Raw genomic sequence first — 14,568 nt, forward strand, 5'->3', positions numbered from 1 at the left:
TCTATCGATGGCCAGTCAGTTACTTGTGTGATGAGTAGATGTGTTGAGTAGATTGTCGGCAAATAACGTGATAATTTTATTTCGTCATCTGACAAAACTGATTGGTCAGTTATACACATCTTCGCACCAGTGGACAGGCAGCCTTACTCCTTTCAAGCTAGGTTCAAGGGCCAGGGCACACAGCCATACACCAACATGTTAGTGGTTGCCAGTGTAAGGCCTAGTAACCACCAAAGTGGAGATGGACGATGTGTTTAGCAGGTCAATCAGATTGTAATAATTGATAGATGACGTGGTAATTTATCCTTTCGATAATCTGCTTGCTGAGCATCTCCGTTTAAGTGTAAAATAAAACCTGTATCTGATTGAAAAGGGTTTGTTTAATAAAAATGTTTATACATAACAATCGTAAACAAGTTACTTGTACATAGTTATCTATCAACGAACATTCAATGTACTTACACTCTTCAATAAGTTATGTGCGTGTATACAGCTTGATAAAATAAATATTAAACCAAAAAATATTGGAGTTGCAAGGACATGTCATATAACTAGTGAAGCAAACAGGCGTCAAAAATGGGCTGTCAATGGTAATCCAGATTTCCAGAGCCAGAGCACTCGAATGGGGTCTGGTGGACAGATCAGAGCCCTTTATATATAACAATTACTTAAATAATTTTGTATGGTTGAAATTGGTACACAGATAACAAAACGAAAACAAGTTGAGTTGTTAATAAGATAGGCGCGGGTCGCCGCGCCTGCACCACGTCTCCACTACACCCTGCAGGTGTGCGTTGCGCCTATGACATAGGTACCTAATCTTGGAAATAAAAAAAATTGAAGTAAACTATTATGTTACCTAAGTATTTGTTTTACTGAACATTACCATGAGAGTGATTTAAAGTCCAAATCACTGATTGAGAAAAGTACAAGTTCACTTATCAAGTATAGGCAATTTTGCAGGACGTTACTGCCTCTAGTGATACGACATCTTCTTGAATTTAAGCCTCAAATTAACAAAACTCCGATTATTTCTATACAAAATAAATAATACACAGTAACCATAGACAATAAATAATTACGAGTATACTCTAAGTACAATACTACATATGAGACATGTCTTCCAATCATTTTTATAAATACGTATTATTTTATTATTATGTACCTCATACTTTGTATATAGTACACTATAGTAACATTTTGGTTCACATAGAAAAGATCAATGAGTCTAATAATGTTAAATTAATCTAGTATCACACACAGAAATCATTGCACACAAACTAACACATTATTCATTAGTGCTTGTAATACATTTGTTTTATTATTGTGTATTGTTTACATTAAATCTGTATATATTTAAAAAAAGGGTGAAAACCAATGTTAGGGTACAAAATATAGGCTGTATACAAAATCTATAAGTAGAGTTGTAAATCAAAACCATCACCCTTATGTGAATAATACTAATCTATGTCAAATACATATTATAAAAATAAGTTGGTATCATACAAAAAATAATAGTACATACTACATGAAAATACAGGACTCAGTAAAAATATCAGACCAGTTTACTAACTTTACATTTATTATTTATTGCGCGAATATTTATTATAATGCAAAGTTTGCAATTGCGATAAAACCTGACATAATAGTAGATTGTACAACAAGGGCATAAAACAAGCCACTTTACCCGAGACGTTTATCTATCCGAGCCGAAGGCGAGGGCGAACCACACACGCAAATATTAGTTTCTAGCATGTATCTACTAAATATTTTCATTGAGTTTGATTGGTTGATATATTATATTCAAATGAGAGCCAAACTTATGTGTGTTTGGAACGCGCTATGAATAAATAAAATCGCGCTCTTAAATGGTTCTGGTGGGATTATAATAATTTAACTAACTAGCAACTGCAAAATAAATATTAAACGAGCAACGGCTGCGTGATTAACTAAAATATTTTTGTTGCTTAGTAGGTACTTAATGTTTTGTGAGTATTCAGTATTTTAAAAATAAAAATTCTTAAAATGTATGTTATGATGTGATTTAGACAAAAAGATTAAAAGAATTACCCCAATGTCAACTGAAATTGGTTACAACTTAGCAAAAAATTATATATTAATTTATCATTACTACTACAAAGATATGAGTGGCAAATAAATTGGTATCACTACAGGAGGAAGTATAGAACAACCTCTATGTTACTACACACTAGATGGGTCTTTCCCAACAAAAATAGTGTTCTTGGGTTATTTCAGAACAAGCGCGCAACTCCTACGCTCCGCCTCAGGAAAGTAGGAAAATCATTTGTGGGAACGAGTGTAAAATTTCAGTCAATTTTAGACTTGCCTGTACACAAGTTTGAAAATCTATTAAAGGTATGCTCCTAAAAAAGCACATTATACAATCGAAGATTATGTAAATGATAAAAAAGAATGGATTCGACTCGCCCCAACAATACGCGGTGTTGCAATTGCTTGTACAGTATGGGATAATATAATTGCAAATTAAACATTTGAAAAGAGCAACCGCCGAGTTTCTTGATGGTTCTTCTCGGTAGTATATGGAAGGATCTGTAAACTTTTTGTTTACAAATCCTTCCATCCAACGGTTACAGTTTTCTTCTCTAATGCGGTGGCATTAGAGAAGAAAACTGCAACCCTTGTGATTCATGAAAAGGGGGTCACAACCCTCTACAACGAGGAATACGACTGTCAAAGTTAGTATTATACTGACCATCAAGTTATAAGCCAAGGCGAGTACAGTACGCTGCAGAAATTAATGTACATCGGCCTTCTGTCTCTGTCACTCATACCTATATGACGTTTTGTCGGTCTCAATGACAGGGACAACGCTCTACAAATCTGCTATATCCTTCTAAATGTCGATGTACATGACTTTCTGCCGCGTAGTGTAACAGAACAGCCCACAATTTTTTTTGTTCAGAATGACCAATCTAGTGAGTACATACTACCTAGAACATAGAGATCATTGATCAATCAATACATAAAAATATATGTAACAATATTTTTCGTTTCACTCCCTGTAAATTTAGCCTCCACACCCCTAACAAAACTAAAATACAAGTAGTTTTACGTAAGTAGGTATTATGTACTTACATATTATACAGATAAAATAAAATATATTATGTTTAGTAAAAATATTATTAGAACCTATATGCATATTACGTCTTATTAAAATCGCCTTGAAAATAGGCGAATTCTGATGTACACAATCTCTAAACCAAAATGATAGGTCTAAATAATACATGTCTAATTTTTTTTTTTTTTAAGAATATTAGCCATGTTAAATGACTAATATTCCCCATTCCTCTCCAACTAAGCGTCAGGCTTGTGCTAGGAGTAGGTACGACAATAGTGCAACGGGCGGGGTTTGAACCGTCGACCTTTCGGTTTTCAGTCCACTCCTTTACCGGTTGAGCTATTGAGGCTTATAAAATATTGCTAACGCTTTCATATTGCTTTCTGCGGAAAAGTATAGCATTCTATTTAGTCCTGTCAATTTAGTTTAGAGATTGTGTAAGTACATCAGAATTAGGCACATATAAATTATGTATAAAAATGATTTACAATTTGTAGCCATTTGTGCATATATCTTCCGTTTAAACACAATCTTTCTAATAAAGTAACAAAGGATGAGTATGCCAGTCTAAACATAGACATGATTAATTAGTTTTAATGATTTCATTCTACTATAGGGTCTACTGGTTATCTACAAGGTTACAGCTATTTGAAACAACAAATATAATACAAAAACGGTCAAATGTGCGTCGGATACGCACACGAAGGGTTCCGTACCATCGTACAAGAAATAACATAATTTTCATGGTAATGATAATAGAAATACACATTGTGTGAAAATTTCGACTCTCTACCTATTACGGTTCACAAGATACAGCTCGCTGACAGACAGACGGACGACCGGACAGCGGAGGCTCAGTAATAGGGTCCCCGTTAGCAACCTTCGGGTTCGGAACCCTAAAAAGCATAGATAAAATATGTATGGAACGCAAGGAAATCTATCCCAATAGGCTAGACATTTGAGTTTGTAATAGGTAGTTCAAGACAATTTTACCGACAGGTACTTTCCTTCTCTGGTTATGTTAAAATTACGTTTTTTTTTTCTTTTATAAATCAACACAATAAATTAAGATACCTACTACTTGTTCTTTTCTGTTCCATACGAAGATCCTTGGCTGATTTTCGACATTCCTATGGCTTTCTGAAGCAGTATATAAACTGAAAAAAGCAATATAACTTTGTGAATTACTATGATAATTACTATTGTAGTAATTATTATGTAACTTATTGCTATTTTTGATGAGCAATAAAAAGTTTTATACGTCTCCTTGACAGTTGCTCTCTTCGTTATCCTGCTGCAATCAACATTTACAGGCGGGTCATACTCCAGAGCGAGATGAACGATGTTTTAACATTGCAAATAAACGTTTCGTATTACGTTATTACTTTGAAAACTAATCAATATTTCCAAACAAACACAAATGCAAATATCTGATTGATCTATCAACGAACAGCGCAAACTACTGGACGGATCGGGCTGAAATTTGGGATGCATATAGCTATTATGACATAGGCATCTGCTAAGAAAGGATTTTTGAAAATTCAAACCCTAATGAGTTGAAATAGGGGTTTAAAATTTGTGTAGTCCACGCGGACGAAATCGCGAGCATAAGCTAGTTATTAAATAAATATTGATTTAGTCTTTAATTTCACAATTTTGTAGTTTAGTTTAGTCATGATTTATTTAAGCACGAAATTGCCTTATTTGGCATAAAATAGAAATATTGCAAGGATCACCTTGTCAGGCATATCTAATGAAGAGATAAATCGATCTGGCTTAGTTTTAGATCTAAAACAATAAATTCACACTTTCATTCTTACTATCAGTACCCATATTATAAATGCGAAAGTGTGTTTGTTTGTAGGTTTGTTGGTTTGTCCTTCAATCACGTCGCAACGGATCGACCTGATTTTTTGCATGGTTATAGTTAAAGACCTGGAAAGTGACATCTATTAAGTACCTACTATTTACCCCGGAAAATCAATCAGTTCCCACGGGATTTTCAACAACCTAAATCCACGCGTACGAAGTCGCGGTCATCAGCTTGCAATATTATAAATGCGAAAGTGTGGTGTCTGTCTGTCTGTCTGCTAGTTTTTCACGGTCCATCCACTCTACCGATTTGACGAAATTTGGGAGAGATAGCTTGTATACCGGGGATGGACATAGGCTACTTTTAGTCACGGGCGTCACGGTAAATGAAAGAGTTTTCACGGAATTTTAAAAAACCCAAATCCCACGTCGGCGAAGTCGCGGGCATCATCTTATTACTTACAGAGATAGCTTCGATCCAGTATCCGTGAATGTTTATCCCGGAAAATCGAAGAGTTCGCTTGGGATTTTTATAAAACATAAATCCACGCGGACGAAATTTTGTTGGTAGGTACATAATAATCTTATATGTATTTGGAAAAAAAATTGAAAAAAATCTATTAGATTGTAGTCACCTAGATTTTAAGGGTGGGGTATTTATTAATCTTCTAACTCTGCAAATAAAAAAATAGCAAATACTTACAGGCAGCGAGAATGGCTACACCAATGGAGAAGTAAAGGAGTTTCCCACTGAACAGAAGTCCTAAGAGGTAGTACAACATGGGGGTCAGAGTCACGACCGCCCAGCCCATGGTGTTCAAGAGAGAGTATATTCTGTTGGGCCTTTCAAAGGGCTCCACTCTTTCCACCCCTGACTCTGAGAAGAAATCTCCAGTGTTGAAAAATGAATCCTGCATTTTGTCCTGAAAATTTATTTAAATTCACACTAAGGCATTAGAGGACCACAGTGGCTAATTCTATTAACAAAATGTCTCAATTAAGCTAAAATGGCATGTCTAAAATAATGTATCCATTACATTCTGCGCCTCGCGTAAGGATATCATAGCACTACTCTATCTGCAGAAAAAAGTTAGTATAGCGTTCTCTCTCTCTCTCTCTCTCTCTCTCTCTCTGTTACGTAATCCCATACAAATGATAGAGACAAAAATCTCAGTGGGCGTTTACCATTTTGAGTCACAAACATGTTTTCAAATAACGTTCAAAATTCAATTAAAAAATACTTTCAAAAACCATTCGAATTCAATTAGAAACCATACTTTCGTTTGTGACTCAAAACTCAACCTTACCTTTACTACAAATACGTCGTGTAGCCACTTAGCGGCTTCGGCCTCGTCTTCGGGTATAGTCTCAACTGGTATTCTCTCAATGTACAAGTGCGCGTGCACCGGTTTGCCATACAACATACTTGTTAATGTAGGTGGAACCTAAAATATTAAAACAAGTATAATTTTTTTTTCTAAAAAATTAAAGCCAGAATCTCTCCGAATGATGTAAGGATTCTAACGATACCCTATACAACCAAACCTACAGACATACTGTATGGAATCTTTACTTTAATTGTTATCCCCTTTATAACTATTGGTATCAGTACGGAATTTGCATGCAGTGTTTACTTTTAAATGATTTAATATAGTTGTGCATAATAGAAAATTCTATGTATTTATTATATTAACTAAGTTTTATGTTAAAATCACTAGTAAACCATTCAATAAAAATAAAAATAAATAAAACTGTTCAGGCATTTTGTAATTACACGCTCCATGATGAAAGGTCGTCGTGATCGTCCGAGATCAAGACTACTGTGCTTCTCCTTATACTGTGCAACTACTATGTTTAAACTTTAAGCAGGCTGGGCTCACTTGGTCACGTAAAATTTTGTGGTTATGCCTATCTAAACTCAAGTAAAGGTGTATAAACCGAAACAATAGATTAGCATTTTGTCACAAACCTTGCTATTCTTCTCAAAGGCTAACTGTATGTTATAGATGGCGGGAATCTTGCCCCGGAAGTATTGCAGGCTGGTGGTGAAGCCCCGCGTGCGCGGCGTCAGGTGATGCTTGAGGACGGGAAGATTCTTGTCTTTGGCGAACTTAATCGATGCCTCATGTTTCTTTTGAGTGAAGCGAGTACCCTCTGGTGTCAGTAATAGCTAAAAAAAAACCGGCCAAGTGCGAATCAGACTCGAGCACTGAGGATTCCGTAGTACAACCGTATTTTATCGACATTTTGCACGATAAATCAAAAACTACTTACTAGATCTCGTTCAAACCAATTTTCGGTGGAAGTTTGCATGGTAATGTAACCTTCATCATATTATATTTTTTTTAGCTTTATCATTCTCTTATTTTAGAACAGGGGGGGGGGGGGGCATACATTTTACCACTTTGGAAGTGTCTCTCGCGCAAAATATTACGTTTAGAAAAAAATTATATTAGAAACCTCGATATCATTTTTGAAGACCTATCCATCGATACCCCACACGTATGGGTTTGATGAAAAAAAATTTTTGAGTTTCAGTTCTAAGTATGGGGAGGGGAACTAGGAAATAAATTTTTGGGAACCCCAAAAATTTATTGCTTTTTTTTTCAATTTTTGTGTGAAAATCTTAATGCGGTTCACAGAATACATGTACTTACCAAGTTTCAAAAGTATATAGTTCTTATAGTTTCGGAAAAAGTGGCCGTGACATACGGACGGACAGGCAGACAGACATGACGAATCTATAAGGGTTCCGTTTTTTGCCATTTGGCTACGGAACCCTAAAAAGATGATCTAATATTATAATACAGTGCATGTGTTGCAAATTGCAATTCCTCTCGCGCGTTCTATTATGTTGATGATAGTGTCATACCTTCACGCTAGTGCCAATAAAAACTGTACAAAGCTTCAACTCAATCGGATGAACGATGCACGAACGCATCGGTAACGAACAGACAAATACCCATTTCAAATCAGATTAAGAAAGCTATAAAACTAGGTACTCATAATAAGTTTGATAATAGTTATAAGTTTCACATTGAATTCACTTCACAACAAATAAAACAAAAAAATGTTTCTACCTGTGTCTGTTATATCTTTGAAACCATCCAACCGATGTGCCCCGAACCGGTTTTATTAGAAGGAAATAATGCGAAAATGGTTTTATACGACAAAAAAAGAAATGCGATTTTTTTAGCGTATAAGAAAGCTATAAAACTAGGTACTCATAATAAGTTTGATAATAGTTATAAGTTTCACATTGAATTCACTTCACAACAAATAAAACAAAAAAATGTTTCTATCTGTGTCTGTTATATCTTTGAAACCATCCAACCGATGTGCCCCGAACCGGTTTCATTAGAAGGAAATAATGCGAAGATGGTTTTATACGACAAAAAAAGAAATGCGATTTTTTTAGCGTAGAAGCACATGCCCGGGTATCCGCGATATGATAATGTATGTAATTCAATAATATGAATATTATAAATTACGAATTATTCCTTACCCAGACCGGATCAGGATAGTCGCATATTTCCGATATCTGCATTTTGATAATTTCTTTATCTTTCTCAAATGACCTTTCCAAAAATACAAACTCCGAAAATTTCCACATCCAACCTATGGCTGGCATATATTGTATAGATTTTTTTGCATAGGCTTTGCAGTTCTGTAACAAATAAAATCGGTCAAGTGTGTGTTGGACATAAACACGAAGGGTTTCGTACCATCATTCAAGAAATAACACTTTTTTTCATGGCAATTGGCAGCCATTTTGAAGTTTACATTATTTATTGTTATAACGGCTTACGGCAATACAAATACACATTCTGTGAAAATTTCAACTCTCTACCTATTATAGCTCACGAGATACAGCCCGCTCACAGAAAGACGGACGGACAGCGGAGGCTTAGTAATAAGGCCCTTCGGGTACGGAACCCTAAAAAAAGTCAAAGTTCTTTCTTATTTATTTATTCAGATACAAGTTAGCCCTTGACTGTAATCTCACCGGTGGTCAGTTCGAACTCTATGTAGCTACAGTAGACATCAGATGATGACATAGTGGAGAGGAAATAGCAACGCATTGGTATTTAGTCAACCTTTGGCAAGATACGAGAGACAGACAGACAGACAATGAAGTGATCATATAAAGGTTCCTTTATTTCCTTTTGAGGTACGGAACCCTAAAAAGGCTGTGCCAATATGCCTCGAACCTAATATTGTCAATACCAATTAAGAGGGCTCAGGACGGAGCTTTCTTCATACAAACGTAGGAGGGTAATTACTACATTATTTGATATTGTACGCTCAAAACTAAGTATTATATCGATTAATCTCGTCATTATCTAGGTTTATTGATATATGAAACATTGAAAAAAATATTGATTTTAAAGTTGCGAGGCTCAAAAGATTCCGATATTAACAGTAAATTTATGACAACTTTGGGCGTAAATAAATAAGATTAGGGGTATGAAAATTCTAAAGAAATTTAACAATAGACATAGTTTATTTATTCATTAGTTGAAATAACTATACTTTGCAAACATAAACTCAGTACCTAGTTTTTTCTCAAAAATACTTTTCCTAAACCCTTGATTTCAGTGAAAATCATCGTGCCGCTCACCTTTCTCATACAATGTCAAGTGAAAAGCAAACAGGTTAGGTCGAGCGTACTGCGTCACCTTAAGTACTTATTTCTATCTCTATGATAATGATAATACTATAAATGCGAAAAGTAACTATCTGTCTGTGGTCTATACCTTTTCACAACTCAACTGCTGAGCCAATCTGGACAAGGACATAGAGATAGCTTGCATTTCAGGGTACTTAGGATACTTTTTATCCCAGAAAATCCCATGTGATTCTAAAAAAACTAAATCCACCTCATAAGGGCATCTGCTTGTCTTTAATCCCTATAACGTTCGTAAGTGAAAAATCACACCACAATGACAACCGATTTGGCTGTGGAATGGAGAGACTTTACACATAGGCTACTTTTTATACTGAAAAACAATTCTGGCAGGATTTTTTAACAGCTTATACTTATTTCTAAGGTAGTCAACATCTAGTAGTTAATTAAACAATATCCAAATAAATAATTTAACAAAATACTTAATAGGTACTTTCTTTTTATTTTGATGGTTCAAGATAATATTATCAGAATATAAATAATTTATTAATAATAATAAAATCTTTGATTAGTCATTCTAAATCAGCTTAACATTTCCAGTCATATTATGATAAGATAATATTATAGGTAATTTTAGCTTTAAACTACCGTGAGTGATAATTATTTAATTATAGGTAATTATTAAATGATAACACTAGATATAATATATTAGCTGATGCCCGCAACTCGTTTGCGTTGATTTTTAAATACAACAATACAGACAGTGTCGCAAAGTTTCACTATAGATTTTAATAGCAAATCGGTTCAGATATCTCGGAGATTTCGATGTACATATTTTTGAAAGTCGATTAAAAAGTAACCTATGTTACTCCTTGGTTAATCTTCTACTTGTCTTTGAAAGTCCCGTCAAAATAGGTTCCGAAGATTAGCTCGTTTAAACAGGCAGACAGACAAAAATTTTAAAAACGTGTCATTCATTTATAGTACAGCTAATTTATAGCAGTAAGCTCATAGTTCAAATAATTATGAGCTTAATTTGTGGTAGTAATTTTATTAATTTTATTTATATTTTATTAGTAATTTTATTTATTAGTATAGAAGTACAGATTTTGATAAATGATATGAAAAAAGAATTTAGATAATATGTAGGTATAATATTATTATTACATCTAATTATGTTTCTGACATGCAATATTTATAAGGGTAAACTCTGAAGTTTTTTTGACTCTTTATTAGGTATATAGCAACCCGCCCTGGCTTTGCACGGGTCATTTATTACAATTTTCTTCGTGATCTCTAATTTTTTATATAAAATATAGCCTATGGTCACTTAGAAATAATGTAGCTTTTCACTGGTGAAAGAATTTTCAAAATATGTTCAGTAGTTCCAGAGATTACCCACTACAAACAAACTGTCAAATTTTACCTCTTTATAATATTAGTATAGCTCACTAAACACAAAATATTTTCTACTTTGTGGTATAGATTATGCACTACAAATTTCAAAAAATAAGTAGGATAAGATACATAGATCTTTAGGTAAATGCATCCCATCTTAAGCCACTCACACACACATCATCACTTTCCATCAAGTTGATTGTGGTCAAGTGTGTGCCTATGTACACTAAAAGTTTGTTAGTTTGGGTGTAAGGAGGTCTTGATTTTGAAAATACTTTCTCTGATAGATAGATACATTATTCCCAAGTGCTATAGGCTATAAATTATATCATGCAGACAATCTCGAGAAAAATAATAAAGATACTATTTTTTACACAATAATAACTGTTTTATTATGGTTAAAAGTAATAACGAAATCTTTAAAAAACCACAAAGCAATTAATTAAGCATGCCATATTATCATTCAAGTTGCAAAAAATTGATACCACAGGTTCATACATTGGACTCGATTAAAATATATTTCATTGTAATTATTAACATTTACTCTTCATTGAAAAAATGTAATCATCGTCTCCTAAGATTTTAGTAACTAATAGGGCAACATATCATATTGGACTATACACTTTTATCTCTATATACTATAACTATACTAATGTCATAAATGTTTTGCTATTTTTTCACAGCTTATGCACGGATTTTGACGAAAACAGAGATAGATTGCATCCCAGAGATTGTATGTAGACTATATTATAGCCCGTAAAATTGAAGTTCTCACTGGATTTTTATGAGACTTAAATTGATGCAGATGAAGCCGCGGACATGATCTACTATTATAATATAAAGGAGAAAATGACTGACTGACATATCAATGCACAGATCAACGCAGAGGGTCTAGAAACTTCAGATTTGAATGTGTGCTTTCATTATAACATTTGAACTCTCAACTAAGAAAGGATTTGTTACAATTCCACATGTGCCAAGCCAGAACTGGTCAGCTATTATCAGCATTATTCTGACTTACAGCCTTTTTTACCAGGTTTCTTATCTATATGAGCAGCACAATATACATTTCCAGCTTTCCAGCATTTTTACACAAATAAAATGTTTTACTTACTCCCAAAACTTGGATTCCGTCACAGAAGTGCCAACCCATAAGCCAGTCCACTTCATAACTATGGTTCATGATAAGGTAGCCATGTTCTTTGCCATAATATTTATCATACTCGTCCTTCTTAATGTACAGAGACAATTTTGTGCCTGACCACCATTCTGACATGAACACTAATTCTAAAAATATGTAAATTCGTTAATTATATTATAAACAAGCATCATAATGTTTAGTATTTACATTTTGCAGTTTACTAAATCTCTTTATATTATTAAGGATGGATTTGAAATAAGCAGATTAGCATGAACTTGAAGTAAATCTACCTAGACCTCATCATTGCTTTTTATTAAACATGATTGTTATATACAATGTCATATAAAAAATACAAATTGTGAAATACAAATACATTAATATTTAATACTGATAGATTAGTTTGCTGGGAATGAACAATACGAAAACTTAATAACTAGGTATTTGTATTATATTTTGGAAATAAATAATTAGAAAGAAATACTTACGACAGTAAAAGGAATAGCAGAGATAATAATTAATTTTTCTGTAGAGTGTTTTGTTGCATGGCTTAAGTCCAAAGTATAGAATGCCCTGAATACAGCTTAAAATTAGGCCTGAGGTGAAATAAGATATAGCGAAGCATAAATGTACTATCGTTGATTGCTTCAAAATGTTTACGTAGAGCATCTTGCATTTGTCAGCTTTTTAATTTATTCATAAAACCTAAAACACTATAAAAACATAATTAATTTCATTTTTTAAATAAATATATTTTCATACATATAGGTAAAATTGTAGCCACCAGATAATAGGCACAAGTAAATGGATAATATTGCCATATACACTGAAGGCAAATTCAACAATAATAGATAACACAATCATCACTGCTTCATCAATGATGGCTACTACGGGTAGAGAATAGGTTCAAGTTTCAACTCCATATCATCATAATCACATTTTCAAACTGGGTGAACCATAACTTCGAAATGTTTAATGTTGATGTAGGTAATATCTTGCAATAATACCTATCCTATTTCGATTTCAAAACTACACCTACGTACGCAGCGAATAAACTTGGAAAAGGTGATTATTTTATAAAACTCAGTAATTGTGATTATTGTTGCAATAATTTCTAGGTAGGGTAGAAAACTAGCAATTTCGAAATAATATTGACTACGCATTGCCTGAAAGTACTACTTTTATAAGGTTAACAATCAAATTGTTTTCATACTTACTGTACATATAACGGATAATAGAATTTGATAACTGCTATGAATTAAAAGCACATATTATTTCACAATTTAAACTATGATAGCGACCGCGAGTCCGCCAAATGTTCTCAAAACGACACACGAAAAATATTTAATTTGAAACGACTTACGATTTACGATCATTGTCAAATTGTCAATGTTTTTTTTTTTTTTGGTTTTTCTTTTAAATAAATATAGCTAAATTGTTTGTTCTCCTTCGTGCCTTCTCCATAAACGTGACACTGGCGAAACACTCTGTGCCCAGCTGGCACACCTAAAAGCCAATAATTGGGAATTGAATTGAAATATAGGTAGCTAAATTACCACAGAGACTGGATATCACCAAAAGATATCACTATAGATCGTAGATTGAGTAAAATAGCTAGATTAAAGTACTGTGTAACCGCGTATGAGATAGCGATAGCACGACGTAACAATGAATAACACAACAATTACCATTGTTTAGTAACAAGTCATTGTGGCTAATTCCGTTGTATACAATCTCTAAACTAAACTAAAATGACACGTCTAAATCTATTGCTATCCCTTTCAAAATGTTGTTTGCGGAAAGGGATAGCACTAGATTTAGACCTGTTAATTTAGTTTAGTTAAGAGATTGTGTACAAGAAAATCGGCCCCAATATTTGTATTAGCTATTAACCGATCAACAGTATTTGTATTAAACGTTTTTATGTGAAAACAAGTAAATAACTATTGAGAAATACAAGTGACACCACGAATTCTCAAAGTTTGTTCTGCAACTAAAGTTGTATTCCTTCCTTGTAAAAATCGGTTACACGATAAGGGACAAAAAATAGGTTAGCAGCGTCTCTGTTTATCACATTAGTAACTTTATATGTGCTCTCTTTTTAGTGTGAATGAGAAAGCATACGTTCCGTAATCTAGATTTTTTACTCCATCTACGTTCTGAGCCATTGTTCGCTTTCGTAGATAGAGTAATAAAGGTAGATTGAAATACTGTGTAACCGCGTATGAGATAGCGATAGCACGACGGAACGATGAATAACAGGACAATTATAACCATTGTTTAGTAGTCAATATTTGTATTAACAAACGTTTTTTATGTGAAAACAAGTAAATAACTAATGAGAAATACAATTACGCAACGAATTGTCAAAGTTTGTTTTGCAACTAAAGTTGCATTCCTTGTATGTATTCTCGAAAAAAACCAGTTACACGATAAGGGACAAAAAATAGGTTAGCTGCGTCTCTGTTTATCACATAAGTAACTTTATTTGTG

General features: G+C 33.7%; 1 protein-coding gene across 3 annotated transcripts; it reads right to left on the reverse strand.

Moving 5' to 3' along the window:
* Window positions 1-360: 360 nt before the first annotated feature.
* LOC117982297 (1-acyl-sn-glycerol-3-phosphate acyltransferase gamma-like) lies at window positions 361-13,580 on the reverse strand. Of its 3 annotated transcripts, none has more exons than XM_069498464.1 (8): window positions 13,439-13,580; window positions 12,564-12,788; window positions 12,052-12,224; window positions 8,418-8,579; window positions 6,882-7,082; window positions 6,220-6,357; window positions 5,616-5,835; window positions 361-4,257 (listed from the first exon to the last, which is right to left on the reverse strand). In XM_069498464.1, the coding sequence occupies exons 2-8, from the start codon at window positions 12,742-12,744 to the stop codon at window positions 4,178-4,180; spliced, it is 1,155 nt and encodes a 384-aa protein (XP_069354565.1). In that variant the 5' UTR covers window positions 12,745-12,788; window positions 13,439-13,580; the 3' UTR covers window positions 361-4,177. The 3 variants fall into 3 exon arrangements, with proteins under 3 accessions (XP_069354565.1, XP_034824526.1, XP_034824527.1); XM_034968635.2 differs by lacking the exon at window positions 13,439-13,580 and adding an exon at window positions 13,293-13,432; XM_034968636.2 differs by lacking the exon at window positions 13,439-13,580 and adding an exon at window positions 13,377-13,395.
* Between the last annotated feature and the right edge of the window lie 988 nt (window positions 13,581-14,568).

The sequence above is a fragment of the Maniola hyperantus genome, chromosome 5, assembly GCF_902806685.2.
Source record: "Maniola hyperantus chromosome 5, iAphHyp1.2, whole genome shotgun sequence".
Classification (NCBI taxonomy): Eukaryota; Metazoa; Arthropoda; class Insecta; order Lepidoptera; family Nymphalidae; genus Maniola; species Maniola hyperantus.